Source organism: Falco biarmicus, unplaced genomic scaffold (genome assembly GCF_023638135.1).
Source record: "Falco biarmicus isolate bFalBia1 unplaced genomic scaffold, bFalBia1.pri scaffold_27, whole genome shotgun sequence".
Lineage (NCBI taxonomy): Eukaryota > Metazoa > Chordata > Aves > Falconiformes > Falconidae > Falco > Falco biarmicus.
Genome location: NW_026611833.1, coordinates 4139088 through 4154747, shown reverse-complemented (window position 1 = coordinate 4154747; position 15660 = coordinate 4139088). Strand labels below are relative to the sequence as shown.

The window sequence follows — 15660 nt, the reverse complement described above, 5'->3', positions numbered from 1 at the left end:
GAGCAGGCGGTGCTGCTGTGCAGGGCAGCGGTGCCTGAAAGCCCAGGGAGATGGTCCCAGGCACATCCCTCTTGGTCACCCACCATTCCCATGGGCACTGGGCCCCCACACGCCAAGGCTCAACACAGGCCCATGCCCTAACGCGTTGCCCCATGCCCTCCTCCCCTGAGCCATGGGGAATCCAAGCCCAGCAGCATGGTCTTCTGGGGGCAATTCCTGCAGCCTGTTCCTGAGCTCAGCTTTGGAAGAAGAGACCAACCTCCAGATATAGGCATTGAAAAAACCCACCCTTTTATTACTGAGATGTGACACAGGAGTATATATGTACCATCCTCCCTGGCGCATGTACAAAGGCCTCTGGGTCAGGGAGGCTGGGTTTGTGCTTTTGGGGAAGTGGAGTGAGGAAATACATTGAAGTAAAACCATGATTGTCATAGATGGAATGTTAAACACACATGATGTTCTATACGTGACTTGAAAATACCTTGTAAAGAGCCACAGTCAGTTCATTGCCGCTGAGAGACACCTGACTGCATCAGCTTCTTCAGTGCGTCCTTCAGCTTCTGGTTCCTCATGCTGTAGATGAGGGGGTTCACTGCTGGAGGCACCAACGAGTACAGGACTGAGACCGCCAAGTCCAGAGATTTGGAGGAGACGGAGGGGGGTTTCAGGTGGGCAAATGTGCCAGTGCTGAGAAAGAGGGAGACCACGGCCAGGTGAGGGAGGCACGTGGAAAAGGCTTTGTGCCGTCCCTGCTCAGAGGGGATCCTTAGCACAGCCCTGAAGATCTGAACGTAGGACAGCATGATGGAAACAAAACAAACAAATGCTATGAAGGCACTAACCACAATAAGCCCCACTTCCCTGAGGTAGGTGTGTGAGCAGGAGAGCTTGAGGATCTGTGGGATTTCACAGAAGAACTGTCCCAGGGCATTGCCGTGGCAGAGTGGCAGTGAAAAAGTATTGGCCGTGTGCAGCGCAGCATAGAGAACATCACTACCCCAGACAACAGCTGCCATGTGGACACAAGCTCTGCTGCCCAGCAGGGTCCCGTAGTGCAGGGGCTGGCAGATGGCCACGTAGCGGTCATAGGCCATGACAGTGAGGAGAAAATACTCAGTTGAAATGAAAAATAAAAAGAGAAAAGCTTGGGCAGCACATCCTGCATAGGAGATGGCCCTGGTTTCCCACAGGGAATTGGCCATGGCTTTGGGGACAATGGTAGAAATGGAGCCCAGGTCAAGAAGGGACAGGTTGAGGAGGAAGAAGTACATGGGGGTGTGGAGATGTTTGTCACACACTACGGTGGTGATGATGAGTCCGTTGCCCAGGACGGCAGCCAGGTAGATGCCCAGGGAGAGCCAGAAGTGCAAGAGCTGCAGCTCCCGCGTGTCTGCCAATGCCAGGAGGAGGAACTGGGTGATGGAGCTGCTGTTAGACATCTTCTGTTTCTGAACACAGGGACCTGTTGAAGGACAAAAGGCAGGGACAATTTAGGAGAGACTTCTTTGAGCCAAGTGAAAGCCGTTTCTCCTAGATGCGCCCCCGCTGCCCCATGTCCCCCCCTCTGCCGCTCCTAGGAGAGCTCCCTTCCGAGCCGTGGCTGGAGCTGTGCTGAGTGCTGGCTGAGTGTGCTGTGAGGAGCAGGGGCTGTGCCCGCTGGCTGCCCAGCAGTGAGCCCTGCTCTGCAGCAGGGGCTTCATGGGAACCGTGGGGGCAGGGGCCAGTCCTGGCCTTGCACTGGCTCAGCCCAAACTGCTCCCAGCGCAGAAGGGCCTGTCAGCATCGGCTCTGCCCGTGCTGAGCAACGGCCATGGCCAGAGTCAGGTCAGGAGGGCTTTGTGCTGTGCTCAGGGAGAGCAGGGTGAGTGCTGAGAGGCAAGGGCACTGTCTGTGCCTGAGGGCAGAGGCAGGGAATCTGGTGAGTCCCTCCAGCTCCTTCTCAGCTGCCCTGCACTTGCAGCTTTCTGTGATAGAGTCCAATTACACTGACATGTGTCCTGGTTTAACCCTGGCTGGAAATTATGTACCGCAGGGATGCTCACTTACTCCCCCCTCACCCATAGGTATGAGGAGAGGAATCAGAAAGGAATGTAAATCTTGAAGTTTGAGGCGAGAAAAAAATCATAAATGCAGTAGAATAAAAATGAAATTACAATAACAATAATGAGAATGACAGTTATAATGAGAGGGAGGTAGTCGGGGGTAATAAAATCCAACAAGAAAGGAAGGAAAGGAAGGAAAGGAAGGAAAGGAAGGAAAGGAAGGAAAGGAAGGAGGGAAGGAAGGAAGGAGGGAAGGAAGGAAGGAAGGAAGGAGGGAAGGAGGGAAGGAGGGAAGGAGGGAAGGAAGGAAGGAGGGAAGGAAGGAAGGAGGGAAGGAGGGAAGGAGGGAAGGAGGGAAGGAGGGAAGGAGGGAAGGAGGGAAGAATGGAAGAAAGAAACAAAGAAGGAAAGAAACAAGGAGGAAGGAAAGAAGCAAAGAGAGAAAGAGAGAAAGAAATGAAGAAAGGAAGAAAGGAAGAAAGGAAGCAGGGAAGACAGTGATACACAATACAGCTGCTCATCACCCACTGACTGATGCCCAGCCAGTCCCCAGCATCGACTGGCAGACCCCAGCAACCCCCACCAAGTTTATATACTGAGCATGAACATGTTGCATCACCTATAAACAACCAAAAATATCAGTGCATTTTCAGAATTGTTCTCAAAAGTCCTTCCCACTTAGATGAAAATTAACTCTATCCCAGCCACAACCAGGACACTTTGTTACCCTAAAAAGCAAGCAGACACTGCTGAAGAGCAGAGGGATCCACTACAGAGCACAGAATGGCTCGCCCTTTCTCGAAGTCTCAGCATCCCCCTTTCTAGCCAGGGACACCCATGGTCGCAGTGTGCCCTGGAAGCAGCGTGCAGCTTGGGTGGACACCCCAAGCAGGTGACCGAGGGTCCTGATTATGGTGATTGTTAAAGGAGAGCCAGCTCCTTCCCCAGCATCACACACTGCATTGCCCACAGCTTCACAGATTAGAGGAAACCTGGGACACCTCCTTGCTGTGCTCACATCGGCACAGGAGGACTCACAGGGTCTGTGCCTGAGCCTGCAGCTGAAACTCCCATTCCAACCGAGCCGGTCAGTTATCCCAAAATCATCTGAGCAAAGCCAGGAGAGAGACAGATGGGCACACTGGAATGCCTTTCCCTTCTCAAGCCCTGCACAGCACCTCCCAGACCAGAGCAATGCAGGACAGCCACGCTCAACGCCTGCAGCTGTCCCTGCCAGCAGCTCTTTCTCTGGCCCCACGGCTCTTCCCTGCCAGCGCTCACAGAGCCCAGCTCAGCCCCTGTGTGCCCAGCTCTGCCCTGCAGCCGCTCTCTGCCTGCAGGCCTGAAAGAACAGCTCCCCCAGAGCCTGAGGGAAAAGGAGAGCTGATGCTGCTTTGATCTGGATGCTGCTGCAGAGGGAAGGCACTTGCTGACCTTTCTCATAAACATCACTGTGATGCTCTGAGAGTCTCTGCCCCTGCTCTGACCTACACAGTTCAGATTCCATTCCTACCAAGATGAGCAAGATAAAAATGGAAGCAGAGATTCAGGCAAGAAGAGACTCCAGCAGAAAACCCCTGCCGTGAATGTGCTCATGAGAAGTCACCTTGGAAATGAGGTGGGCATGAGCAGAAGCTGCGAGCAGCCCTGACCAGTGCAGCACCCACGCAACAGCACGAGAACATTGCCCTGACAGGGTTTGCTCCTTCCACCTACAGATTCTCCCCGCAGCCGCACGGGAGCCCCCCAGCAGGCTGAGAGCTGCCCCTGGCAGGCGGCAGAGCCCCTGCCCCAGCACACAGCCCCCTGGGCTGCAGGGACCCTGCTGGCAAGGACAGCCCTGGGCACCCCTGCCTGCACAGCCACCTTCACAGCCCTGCAGCCGGCCCTGGCACAAGGCAGCCCACATGCCCTGGCCCTCCCACGCTGCAGCAGGGAAGCCCTGCTCTGCAGCACACTGGCCTCCTCCACAGCACAAGGCTCCCACACGGTCCCACAGGCTGGGGGGGCCCCAGCTGCTGCAGACCCGGCTAGGAACTGCAGAGGCAGTGCCCTGCAGCCACACACTTACCGGCTCCAGGGCTCTGCAGATTTCTCCAGCAGGGAGCTCTCAGCAGCCCCCCACCAAGGGCTGCTTTTGAGCTCTCCCTGCCTCCCTCCTCTGCCCCTCTGGGCTCCCTCCAGCTGTCCCTGGGGCTGCAGGGGAACCTGCTGGGCAGCAGGATGAGGCAATCCCTCACGGGCCTTGCCTCACCTGGGGGGACACACTTATTTCCAGCAGTGGCAATTCTCTTACTAGAAAAAGTTTTGTGCAGGAGTATCAACTTTTGTTAACGCATTACTAGAGAGGACACCAGGAAGACTGCAGCAAAGGATCCAAGTACTCCTAAAAGAGTGTGTGTGCATGTGTGTGTCTGGTGGTTCTGCAGGCAGGGGCAGGGAGGATGTCTTCAGTGCTTCAGTGAGCCCTGCAGAGCCCATTTCAGCACTTCATTGCACAGTCCGAGGGCTCAAGACTCAGCTCTCCCTTGCCCAGGCCATGTCTCTGCTCTGAAGCAAAGCCTTTGCACCCCCGGGCTCGGGGACACTTGGTACCAGGTTGCCTCATGGCCAGGCAGAGCTGGGCTGGTGCCACAGCTGGGGGGCTTCAGCCCAGATGTGCAGCAGGGCCCTCAGCCAGGGGCCCACGCAGAGGCAGCTGCAGCCCGTCCTGTTGCAGACAGAGCTGTGACCCTGAGGGAACCAAGTGCCAAGGCAGGTGGCAGAGCTCAGCACAGCTGCTCGGCAAGGACAGCAGCCTCCAACAGCCCAGGCATCCACCACGCGGTTTAGACCGGTGAGGCAATTCCAGGGCACCCGAAGGAGCGTTCCCTCCTTCTGCACAGGCCACAGCCTGCCAGTGTATGACCTGGGGCCTGCACTCTGCTGCTCTCCTGCCTCACTCCCCTGGGAGATGAGACTCCACCATTTCTTTGCTCCTAGTACCAAGGTGGACACGAATGATGCAGGGTTTCAGATCCAGGGGAGCATCACAGCTGCTGGCCCATCTGGCAGCTGTGCTAGAACGCTGATGCAAAGAACCTGCAGACACCTAAACGTGCATTGTCACTGTGCTGCCCTGTGGCTGTCAGCGGGCGGTTACTTGACCACTGGCTTGCAGGATCCCACCAAGCCTCTGTCTCGCTGCTCCCCTCCTTCTTCACTCACCTCGATGTCTGTAGGGCTGTTCTCTCACATCATTCTCACTCCTCTCCCTTTCTGCTTTGTCCTTTGAGAGACCAGCCTGAGGGCTCTTGCCATACAGGTTAGCCTATGGCAGTAAGGTCTCCCAATCGCCTCCTGATACCTAAGCTCCCAGAAGTCCAAAAGAGACACCTCTCACTTCAGGACAGCCCACCTTCAGGAGCTGGGTGGCTGCAGGCTGCGCTCCAGAAGGGCACAACTCTCCGGTGGCATCGCTGTGTGATCAGGGAGCCCCATGGAGAAGACACCCCAGGAATGCTGCTGGGTAGCTGTGCACAGGCAGCTGCAATGTGCCCTCTGTGTCCCTGGCTGCAGGGGCAGAGCGGAGATCCTTCTCAGGTATGATGAGGCAGCATGAGGAGCTTGCAGATCGGTACTTGGAAACTGGCTGCCTCTGCTCTCAGCAGCGTCCAGTTCCTTCTCTGGGAAGCACTGGGGGTGACAGTCCTGCAGGTCAAGGAGCTGCCAGCACAGGGCAGCTGAAACCAGGGCGGGTGGACAGACTGGCTGTCCTCAGTCCGCACAAAGGGACTGTCTCTTTGCCTCTCAGGGCCCACCTGATGGCACCTGGAGTGCAGCAGGAATGGCAGTGCCAAAACCACTCCTCAGCTGTGGTGGGGCAACCGGAACAAAATACACAGAGAAAAATCCCCTCAACTCCGCTCCATAGTTGGGTGAACACGGGGTGGCAATGCTGTGAAGCCCTTTGATGCCCTGAGTGAGTTTAATCCTAGATCACGCCACGTTCCTATTTCGCTACTGCTGTAGGGAAGGACTGACTCCTGCAGAGCCCACAGCAGAGTCTCCTACTCCCTGGAGCACCCTCAGCAAAAACCAACTCATGAGAGATCTACTAAAGGTCTTCGGGAAAGCAGAGAGGCCTTTTCATTGGGGTTCCTCTGAGAAATATGTTAGGTTTTGCTCAGCAAAGTCTTGCCTAACTCTTTTCCCTCTCAGACAATCTCTGTGCCAGGAGGCACCAGATGCCAGGTGGCTACCCCTTAACCCAGTTCCTCCTCCTGGCATTGGCAGACACGCGGGAGCTGCAGGTCTTGCACTTCTGGCTCTCCTGGGCATCTCCCTGGCTGCCCTCATGGCCAACAGCCTCATCATCACCACTGTACTGTGCGATCACCTCCTCCACACCCCCATGTGCTTCATCCTCATAACCTCTCCCTCCTCGACCTGGGCTCCATCCCCACCATTCTCCCCAAAGCCACGCTCAGTTTCCTGTACGACCAGAGCCATCTCTTACTGAGGATTTGCTGCCCAGCACTTACTGATTCTCTTTTTCATTTCAGCAGAGTATTTTCTTCTCACTGTGATGGCTTATGACTGCTTATGAGATTTGCCATCTACCTCGCCAACCTGACAGCCTGCAGTTGTGTGTGAGGAGCTCCACAGTGGATGTCATTTCCCTCAGCTTTACAAAACCCTGGCCATGGTCTCCCTCAGTGTTGTTCTGCCCGAGTGAGGCCATGACACTCTGGGTGCGAACAGAAAGAGATGAGTAAAACACCAGCTGGCTGGTCAGGCTGAGAGAGCAGTGGGGAAGGGCTCACACCCCACCTGGAGGCCACTGGGACATACTGGGGCAGTGTGGGGCAGCACAGGGGACTCTCCTGCTTACAGTTTAAGAGCTGTACACATGACCCAGTGGAGGCAACTCTCACAGTGTCTGTCGGTGGCACCAAACTGAGAGGAGCATCCCTGTGCCCTAGGGATGCCATGGAGGGGAACCCTGGCAGGTGGGGTGGCCGCCCTGGCAGGAGCTGCACAGATGCAGGACGGACCAAGGGCAGAGCCTGCACCTCCCTCGCATGGACTAACACCCTGCAGCTGCAGGGCCTGGGACCTGCCTGGCTGGGCAGTGTCTGTGCAGAAAAGGCCCTGGTGGTGCTGGGGGACAGAAGGCAAAACACAATCCCAGCCCGTGACCTGGTAGCAGAGGCAGCCAGCAGGGCCCTGGAGCGTACGAAGAGGTGCCTTGCCAAGAGAGTGAGGGAAGTGATTGTGTCCCCACGCTCATCCCTCGTTAGACCCCCTGTCCGTGACTGTGTTCATTTTTGGGCCCTGACTGTGGAGGGAAGGAGGGAGGGAGCGGCTGGGTGGCTGCTGGGCTTTTGGCCAGAGACAGCCCATTACAGCGAGGAAGGTGTGTATGTGGGAGGGAGTTGAGGAAGGAAGGGAGGCAACAGAATGTCCCCAGGACTTGGAGGGCCATGGAGTCATTTCATTGGCCACCCCATTCAGAATGAAGCGGCGAACTCATCCTGAAATTCAGAACCAACAAGGTCCATAGACAGGCCAGGCTGTTCCTATGGTTGTGCCTGGAGACCCGCACACCTACAGCACAGGTTGTGCTGGGGCTGAATCTCCTGCCTGGCTTCAGTGGGCTCCTGGAGCCATGGACAAAGCTTTGGGTGGAGGCCCCAGGTGAGGCTGGTCAGGGCCAGGAAGGCCTAGGGATGCTCTCAGGGCCCTGCCCCCATGGGATCCCACCTGCCAGTGCCCTCAGCAGACCAGGTTCTCATTCCCTTCTGCCCCAGGGCTGTGCTCTGCTGCTCTCCTTCCCCACTTACTTGGGCATCGGGGACTCCACAACTTCACAGTGACTACAACCAAGGTGGCACTGGTCTTCACCTGCCTGAGCAGATTGTCCTCTTTGTGGAGACCCAGGTCCAGGTGAGCATCAGAGTGGGCAACCTGTTTGGTCTGAGGAACTTGCCCACAAGCCCCTGCACTCTTGGCATCCTTGCTTACCTGTCCTGTGAACACCAAGGAGACTGATTCCCCCAGAATAAACCAGACTATCTCACCCATTGTTTCTCCTGCCATAGTATCTCACAATCCAAACATTTTTTTAATTGGCAATAAATTAATCTTTGCCAAGGCAACACATCTCTGGACATGAAAAGAATCATTAAGAGATCTCTTTTTCTTTATCTTTGGCCATGAGCATTGCTGGTTTATTTTCTTCCTTTGTCCTGTTGAGTCAGTGCAGCGAATGAGCAGCTGAATGTTTGTCTCACCATTGGTCAAGGTTAACCCACCACAGGACCACATCAGGACTGCTGAGCCCACAATGGGGCTCCCCAGCACAAGCGAGACCCTGACACATCACAGCAAGTCCTGCAGAGGCCAGAAGGATGGTTGGGACCTGGAGCATATTATGGGCAAAGGGAGGCTGAGAGAGCAAGAGTATTATTTGAGAAATGGTTCTGAATGAAAGACTGGAGCGCTGGACCCAGGCCAGCTGGTGGGATCTCAATCAATATTTGTTAGAACACCATGCCATGAGAACATGATCTTGTTGGAGGTGTCTGACAATGGCCTTCCCTGAGAGACCAATGTGGCAAGAGCTATGGGACTTGTGTGTAACAAGTGTCAGTAGGAAAGTGGCTCCCTTTATATTTAGAAATGGTGATGGAGTTGGGTATCACTGGGCAACGGAGGAGGACAGAGGTGGCCATGCAGCAGTGGTCCCTAATGAGGGCTGGGGTATATGACCAGGCTTGGAAATGAGCAGTGTTTGGGAATTTGTGGGGAAAATTTCCCTTCTGCAGCTTTCTGAGGGTGTGCAGGGAACACGGCACAGATCTGGCCCCTCAGTCCCGCTCCTTTGGTGCCTTGCTTGCTTCACCATGACCCCTGGGTCTGCACCAGGACACCCTGCTGTGTGCCCCCACCCTGCACACCCACACAGCTGAGCTCTCACTGGTGTTTCCCTCTCCCTGGCCCTTCCCAGCCCAGCCCCCCCCCCAGCTCTGCCCACCTCCCCTGCCCTCTCCCCAGCCCAGGCAGACACAGCAGCCCACGCGGGGCTGGCCCCATGCAAGTGCCCACCCAAAGGGGGCTGCAGAGCTCTGGGCACTCACCCCATGGCCATAGACCATCACAAGGGCACAGGAGATGCTGGTGGGCAGAGAGGGGTCTCCTCCTGCCAGTCAGCCCCAGGGCTGGCACCAGCCATGGCATGAGGACACAGAGGCCATTGCCTCCCTCTGTCTGCTGCTCCTCTCTCACAGGGACCCTGATTGCCCACCCCTGGCAGCCCCTCGGGGCCAGTCCCTGTCCCCAGCACCAGGCTGCTGGCCTGGGGGCTCCCCAGGCACCTCCTGCTGCACCAGGGACACAGCAGCCTGCCCCAGCTGGGGCATCCACAGAGACACCTGCTCTTGCCCAGGGATGTGGTCTCAGGCATGGCCCTGAGCAGGCGGTGCTGCTGTGCAGGGCAGCGGTGCCTGAAAGCCCAGGGAGATGGTCCCAGGCACATCCCTCTTGGTCACCCACCATTCCCATGGGCACTGGGCCCCCACACGCCAAGGCTCAACACAGGCCCATGCCCTAACGCGTTGCCCCATGCCCTCCTCCCCTGAGCCATGGGGAACCCAAGCCCAGCAGCATGGTCTTCTGGGGGCAATTCCTGCAGCCTGTTCCTGAGCTCAGCTTTGGAAGAAGAGACCAACCTCCAGATATAGGCATTGAAAAAACCCACCCTTTTATTACTGAGATGTGACACAGGAATATATATGTACCATCCTCCCTGGCGCATGTACAAAGGCCTCTGGGTCAGGGAGGCTGGGTTCGTGCTTTTGGGGAAGTGGAGTGAGGAAATACATTGAAGTAAAACCATGATTGTCATAGATGGAATGTTAAACACACATGATGTCCTATACGTGACTTGAAAATACCTTGTAAAGAGCCACAGTCAGTTCATTGCCACTGAGAGACACCTGACTGCATCAGCTTCTTCAGTGCGTCCTTCAGCTTCTGGTTCCTCATGCTGTAGATGAGGGGGTTCACTGCTGGAGGCACCAACGAGTACAGGACTGAGACCGCCAAGTCCAGAGATTTGGCGGAGACGGAGGGGGGTTTCAGGTAGGCAAATGTGCCAGTGCTGAGAAAGAGGGAGACCACGGCCAGGTGAGGGAGGCACGTGGAAAAGGCTTTGTGCCGTCCCTGCTCAGAGGGGATCCTCAGCACAGCCCTGAAGATCTGAACGTAGGACAGCATGATGGAAACAAAACAGCCAAATGCTATGAAGGCACTAACCACAATAAGCCCCACTTCCCTGAGGTAGGTGTGTGAGCAGGAGAGCTTGAGGATCTGTGGGATTTCACAGAAGACCTGTCCCAGGGCATTGCCGTGGCAGAGCGGCAGTGAAAAAGTATTGGCCGTGTGCAGCGCAGCATAGAGAACATCACTACCCCAGACAACAGCTGCCATGTGGACACAAGCTCTGCTGCCCAGCAGGGTCCCGTAGTGCAGGGGCTGGCAGATGGCCACGTAGCGGTCATAGGCCATGACAGTGAGGAGAAAATACTCAGTTGAAATGAAAAATAAAAAGAGAAAAGCTTGGGCAGCACATCCTGCATAGGAGATTGTCGCGATGGAGGGAAGACACAGTCGCTCAATATGAGTGATCAGCAGACTTCGTTTATTGTACCTTACAGTCACCTTTTATGCCTTGTTATAATTAGCTCATACATATTACAAAAGTTAAGCTCATTATTGGTTAGTTGCCTAAATACCAAGCCCGCCCCTAGTTTCTCTTCTGTAGTTTTCTGTTCCCACCTGCAACATTCTTTTCCCACCAAAATCTTCCTGTTACTGTGTAACAAGGACAGCCAAAGACAGTGTATTTTGCTTTACTTCAGATAAGCTGAGAGCGATGTGCATTTTTGTCCAGCCAGCTGGACTATGTCTATGTGACCCTTTTCAGCTAGCCAGTTAGCCACAATTCCCCCGTTTTTATTTTGGGCGACATAGCCTTGGTTGACCATTTTCAACAACAGCGTTTTAACACAGGAAAATACACAGCCAACTTATAAAATCTCAGTTCAGAAGTATAATTCCAGAAATACTTGAAAAATAAAGTTAGCTTGAAGCTTTAATTTAGATGCTCTTTCTGTTCCAGTAATATAAAAAGTTTAAAAAATTCAAAGGTAATTTTAAAGTTCTGAACATGGACTAATGCAAGCTCAAAACCCAAAAAGAAACCAAACTGATGTTTGACTAGGAATATTTGCAAATATTTTAGTGGAAAATCCCTGACCATTAACAATTTTCTGTCCAAATAACAACTGCCCTTATGCAACCAACCAGTCCATACATTTTCTGAAGAATTCCTCATCGATATCAAAGAATTAACAAAGGGAAAAAATTAGTTCTAAGCTATATACATTCATAAGTGGATTTTTCAATAGTTACATACAGATTTACACACTAAGCCATAATGGCTTGTAGGTGATACACACAAGAGTACGTTGCTTATCTGTCTGAATGTCTATGCTAAATTTGACAACTGTGCCACAAGCCAAGCCTACATGGGTGCTGTGTTATGCACGTTCCTTAACAAACAGAAGTATAATAGGTAAATTCCCAAGATCTAGTCCCCAACCTAATTATATTATTTTGTAGCCAATTAAGGAAAATAACACAAATGTGCATATCTACATGTGCACACACCTTTTAGTTCAGAACCGATCTGTGATATAAGGTCTTAGCCTTATGGCATCATCGAATCTTAACGAGTACAGTAATTAAAAATGCAGTCTTACTGTAAGTGCGATTTATGCTGACATTCCCTCAAATGCTACATGTGAGTATTTCTCACTCAACTGCCTCAAGTTAAAATAGTAGTATTTGTTAATATGTATTAAAAAAATCATTAATTCTCTACAATAGCAGTTGACTTCAATAACACTATGTGAGCAAAAGAGGCTTAAGATGGGTTTTCTGAATGCTAACAATTTATTTTAGACTGTCTAAACTCAGGTCTTGAAAGATTTCACTCTGCCAGACGTAGAAACACTGTTGCACTCCAGTTGTGATATCCCTTTTCCCAAGTTGTCACATGCACATCTCGCTCAAGCAACATTATTGTTAAAGTTTCTCTCTGCTACATAAAAGCATGTTGCACTTGTAGACATAGAAGACAGCACCCTTACTTAGATTATTACCTTATTACCTCATAACTCTTAGTATACCTTGTATCTCTGATTTCATCACTTCAAAAATTCACCAGAAGCAGATAAAACCACAGCATCAGACTAAACTACACCTTAACTGCTGATTCAAATAAAGGCATTCTCTTCCACATATGCCTAATGCTTACAAATAGTGTTGGCTGGTTTTGATCAAGAAACTATTATTACAATAATGATCAAAAATAATAATCCCATTTGCAAAATGCCTTTAAGCCAGCCTCCTAGTCCCAACCAATTTCCACATTCAGAATACATCATAAATACAGAATACAGAATAAATTATCTCCATCAAGGCAAAAAGGCTTCTCTTTAAGCACAGAGATGTTTGCTAGGTCAAGGCAGAAACCCATTTCTTGTAGGTGACATCTGAAGCACCTTTTTTTTTTTTTTTTTTTTTTTTTTTTTTTTTTTTTTGGGTTTGTAATCAAGTCCGTATTTTTCCTTGAGAAGCTTAAGCTGTTCCTCTTGTTTCAGGAGTGTTTCCAACTCTGATTTGTCGAATAGGTCCGTATTTCCCAAAAATATCATACATTTCCTCCGCTGTGATTTCATACGGCAGGTTCCGAATATAAAGGATCCGATTGACCTCTGGGGGCAGCCAGATGTCAGCTCGCTTGGCCGCTTGCATCGCCATGGCGCCGATCGGAGCGGGGGGTGGCGCCGATCGGAGCGGGGGGGGGTGGGGGGGGGTGCCGCCTCGGAGAGAAGCCGCGGCCGGGAAGGGGCCTGCCGGGCTGCGCCGCCGCTCGCCGCTGCCGCGGGGGTCCCGGATGCTATCCCATACGCTAATAACCCGGGTAATGCCTTTTTACAATCTATGTCCTGAACGCTCCGCTTTTCTAAAAAGCATATGAGCGAATCGTACGTCGCTTGTCTCTCCATACCTTCGTCAGCGCTGTTGCAGCCTTTGCGAGACTTCGGCGACGCGTGGCCGGCGGGACCCTCTGTAGGTGCTCCCGGGCGCGGGGACTGTGCCCTTCCGCCTCCTGCGCTGCTTTCAGGACCGGTACCCGAATCTCCGTCGAACCGTGGCTCGCAGGTTCAGCCCTCTCTAGGGTCCCTGTTCGGGCGCCATTTGTCGCGACGGAGGGAAGACACAGTCGCTCAATATGAGTGATCAGCAGACTTCGTTTATTGTCCCTTACAGTCACCTTTTATGCCTTGTTATAATTAGCTCATACATATTACAAAAGTTAAGCTCATTATTGGTTAGTTGCCTAAATACCAAGCCCGCCCCTTGTTTCTCTTCTGTAGTTTTCTGTTCCCACCTGCAACATTCTTTTCCCACCAAAATCTTCCTGTTACTGTGTAACAAGGACAGCCAAAGACAGTGTATTTTGCTTTACTTCAGATAAGCTGAGAGCGATGTGCATTTTTGTCCAGCCAGCTGGACTATGTCTATGTGACCCTTTTCAGCTAGCCAGTTATCCACAGGAGATGGCCCTGGTTTCCCACAGGGAATTGGCCATGGCTTTGGGGACAATGGTAGAAATGGAGCCCAGGTCAAGAAGGGACAGGTTGAGGAGGAAGAAGTACATGGGGGTGTGGAGATGTTTGTCACACACTACGGTGGTGATGATGAGTCCGTTGCCCAGGACGGCAGCCAGGTAGATGCCCAGGAAGAGCCAGAAGTGCAAGAGCTGCAGCTCCCGCGTGTCTGCCAATGCCAGGAGGAGGAACTGGGTGATGGAGCTGCTGTTAGACATCTTCTGTTTCTGAACACAGGGACCTGTTGAAGGACAAAAGGCAGGGACAATTTAGGAGAGACTTCTTTGAGCCAAGTGAAAGCCGTTTCTCCTAGATGCGCCCCCGCTGCCCCATGTCCCCCCCTCTGCCGTTCCTAGGAGAGCTCCCTTCCGAGCCGTGGCTGGAGCTGTGCTGAGTGCTGGCCGAGTGTGCTGTGAGGAGCAGGGGCTGTGCCCGCTGGCTGCCCAGCAGTGAGCCCTGCTCTGCAGCAGGGGCTTCATGGGAACCGTGGGGGCAGGGGCCAGTCCTGGCCTTGCACTGGCTCAGCCCAAACTGCTCCCAGCGCAGAAGGGCCTGTCAGCATCGGCTCTGCCCGTGCTGAGCAACGGCCATGGCCAGAGTCAGGTCAGGAGGGCTTTGTGCTGTGCTCAGGGAGAGCAGAGTGAGTGCTGAGAGGCAAGGGCACTGTCTGTGCCTGAGGGCAGAGGCAGGGAATCTGGTGAGTCCCTCCAGCTCCTTCTCAGCTGCCCTGCACTTGCAGCTTTCTGTGATAGAGTCCAATTACACTGACATGTGTCCTGGTTTAACCCTGGCTGGAAATTATGTACCGCAGGGATGCTCACTTACTCCCCCCTCACCCATAGGTATGAGGAGAGGAATCAGAAAGGAATGTAAATCTTGAAGTTTGAGACGAGAAAAAAATCATAAATGCAGTAGAATAAAAATGAAATTACAATAACAATAATGAGAATGACAGTTATAATGAGAGGGAGGTAGTCGGGGGTAATAAAATCCAACAAGAAAGGAAGGAAAGGAAGGAAAGGAAGGAAAGGAAGGAAAGGAAGGAGGGAAGGAAGGAAGGAGGGAAGGAAGGAAGGAAGGAAGGAAGGAGGGAAGGAGGGAAGGAGGGAAGGAAGGAAGGAGGTAAGGAAGGAAGGAGGGAAGGAAGGAAGGAGGGAAGGAGGGAAGGAGGGAAGGAAGGAAGGAGGGAAGGAAGGAAGGAGGGAAGGAGGGAAGGAGGGAAGGAGGGAAGGAGGGAAGGAGGGAAGAATGGAAGAAAGAAACAAAGAAGGAAAGAAACAAGGAGGAAGGAAAGAAGCAAAGAGAGAAAGAGAGAAAGAAATGAAGAAAGGAAGAAAGGAAGAAAGGAAGCAGGGAAGACAGTGATACACAATACAGCTGCTCATCACCCACTGACTGATGCCCAGCCAGTCCCCAGCATCGACTGGCAGACCCCAGCAACCCCCACCAAGTTTATATACTGAGCATGAACATGTTGCATCACCTATAAACAACCAAAAATATCAGTGCATTTTCAAAATTGTTCTCAAAAGTCCTTCCCACTTAGATGAAAATTAACTCTATCCCAGCCACAACCAGGACACTTTGTTACCCTAAAAAGCAAGCAGACACTGCTGAAGAGCAGAGGGATCCACTACAGAGCACAGAATGGCTCGCCCTTTCTCGAAGTCTCAGCACCCCCCTTTCTAGCCAGGGACACCCATGGTCGCAGTGTGCCCTGGAAGCAGCGTGCAGCTTGGGTGGACACCCCAAGCAGGTGACCGAGGGTCCTGATTATGGTGATTGTTAAAGGAGAGCCAGCTCCTTCCCCAGCATCACACACTGCATTGCCCACAGCTTCACAGATTAGAGGAAACCTGGGACACCTCCTTGCTGTGCTCACATCGGCACAG

The 15660-nt window shown here is 52.8% G+C and overlaps 2 protein-coding genes across 2 annotated transcripts; both read right to left on the bottom strand.

The window, feature by feature from the left end:
• Positions 1 to 506: 506 nt before the first annotated feature.
• On the bottom strand, positions 507 to 1442 carry LOC130143409 (olfactory receptor 14J1-like). Its single transcript, XM_056326093.1, has one exon. It carries the CDS (start codon positions 1440 to 1442, stop codon positions 507 to 509), a length of 936 nt encoding a protein of 311 aa, XP_056182068.1.
• An 8562-nt stretch (positions 1443 to 10004) lies between these two features.
• LOC130143407 (olfactory receptor 14C36-like) lies at positions 10005 to 13986 on the bottom strand. Its single transcript, XM_056326092.1, has 3 exons — positions 13713 to 13986; positions 13291 to 13296; positions 10005 to 10660 (listed from the first exon to the last, which is right to left on the bottom strand). The coding sequence occupies exons 1-3, from the start codon at positions 13984 to 13986 to the stop codon at positions 10005 to 10007; spliced, it is 936 nt and encodes a 311-aa protein (XP_056182067.1).
• Positions 13987 to 15660: the final 1674 nt, after the last annotated feature.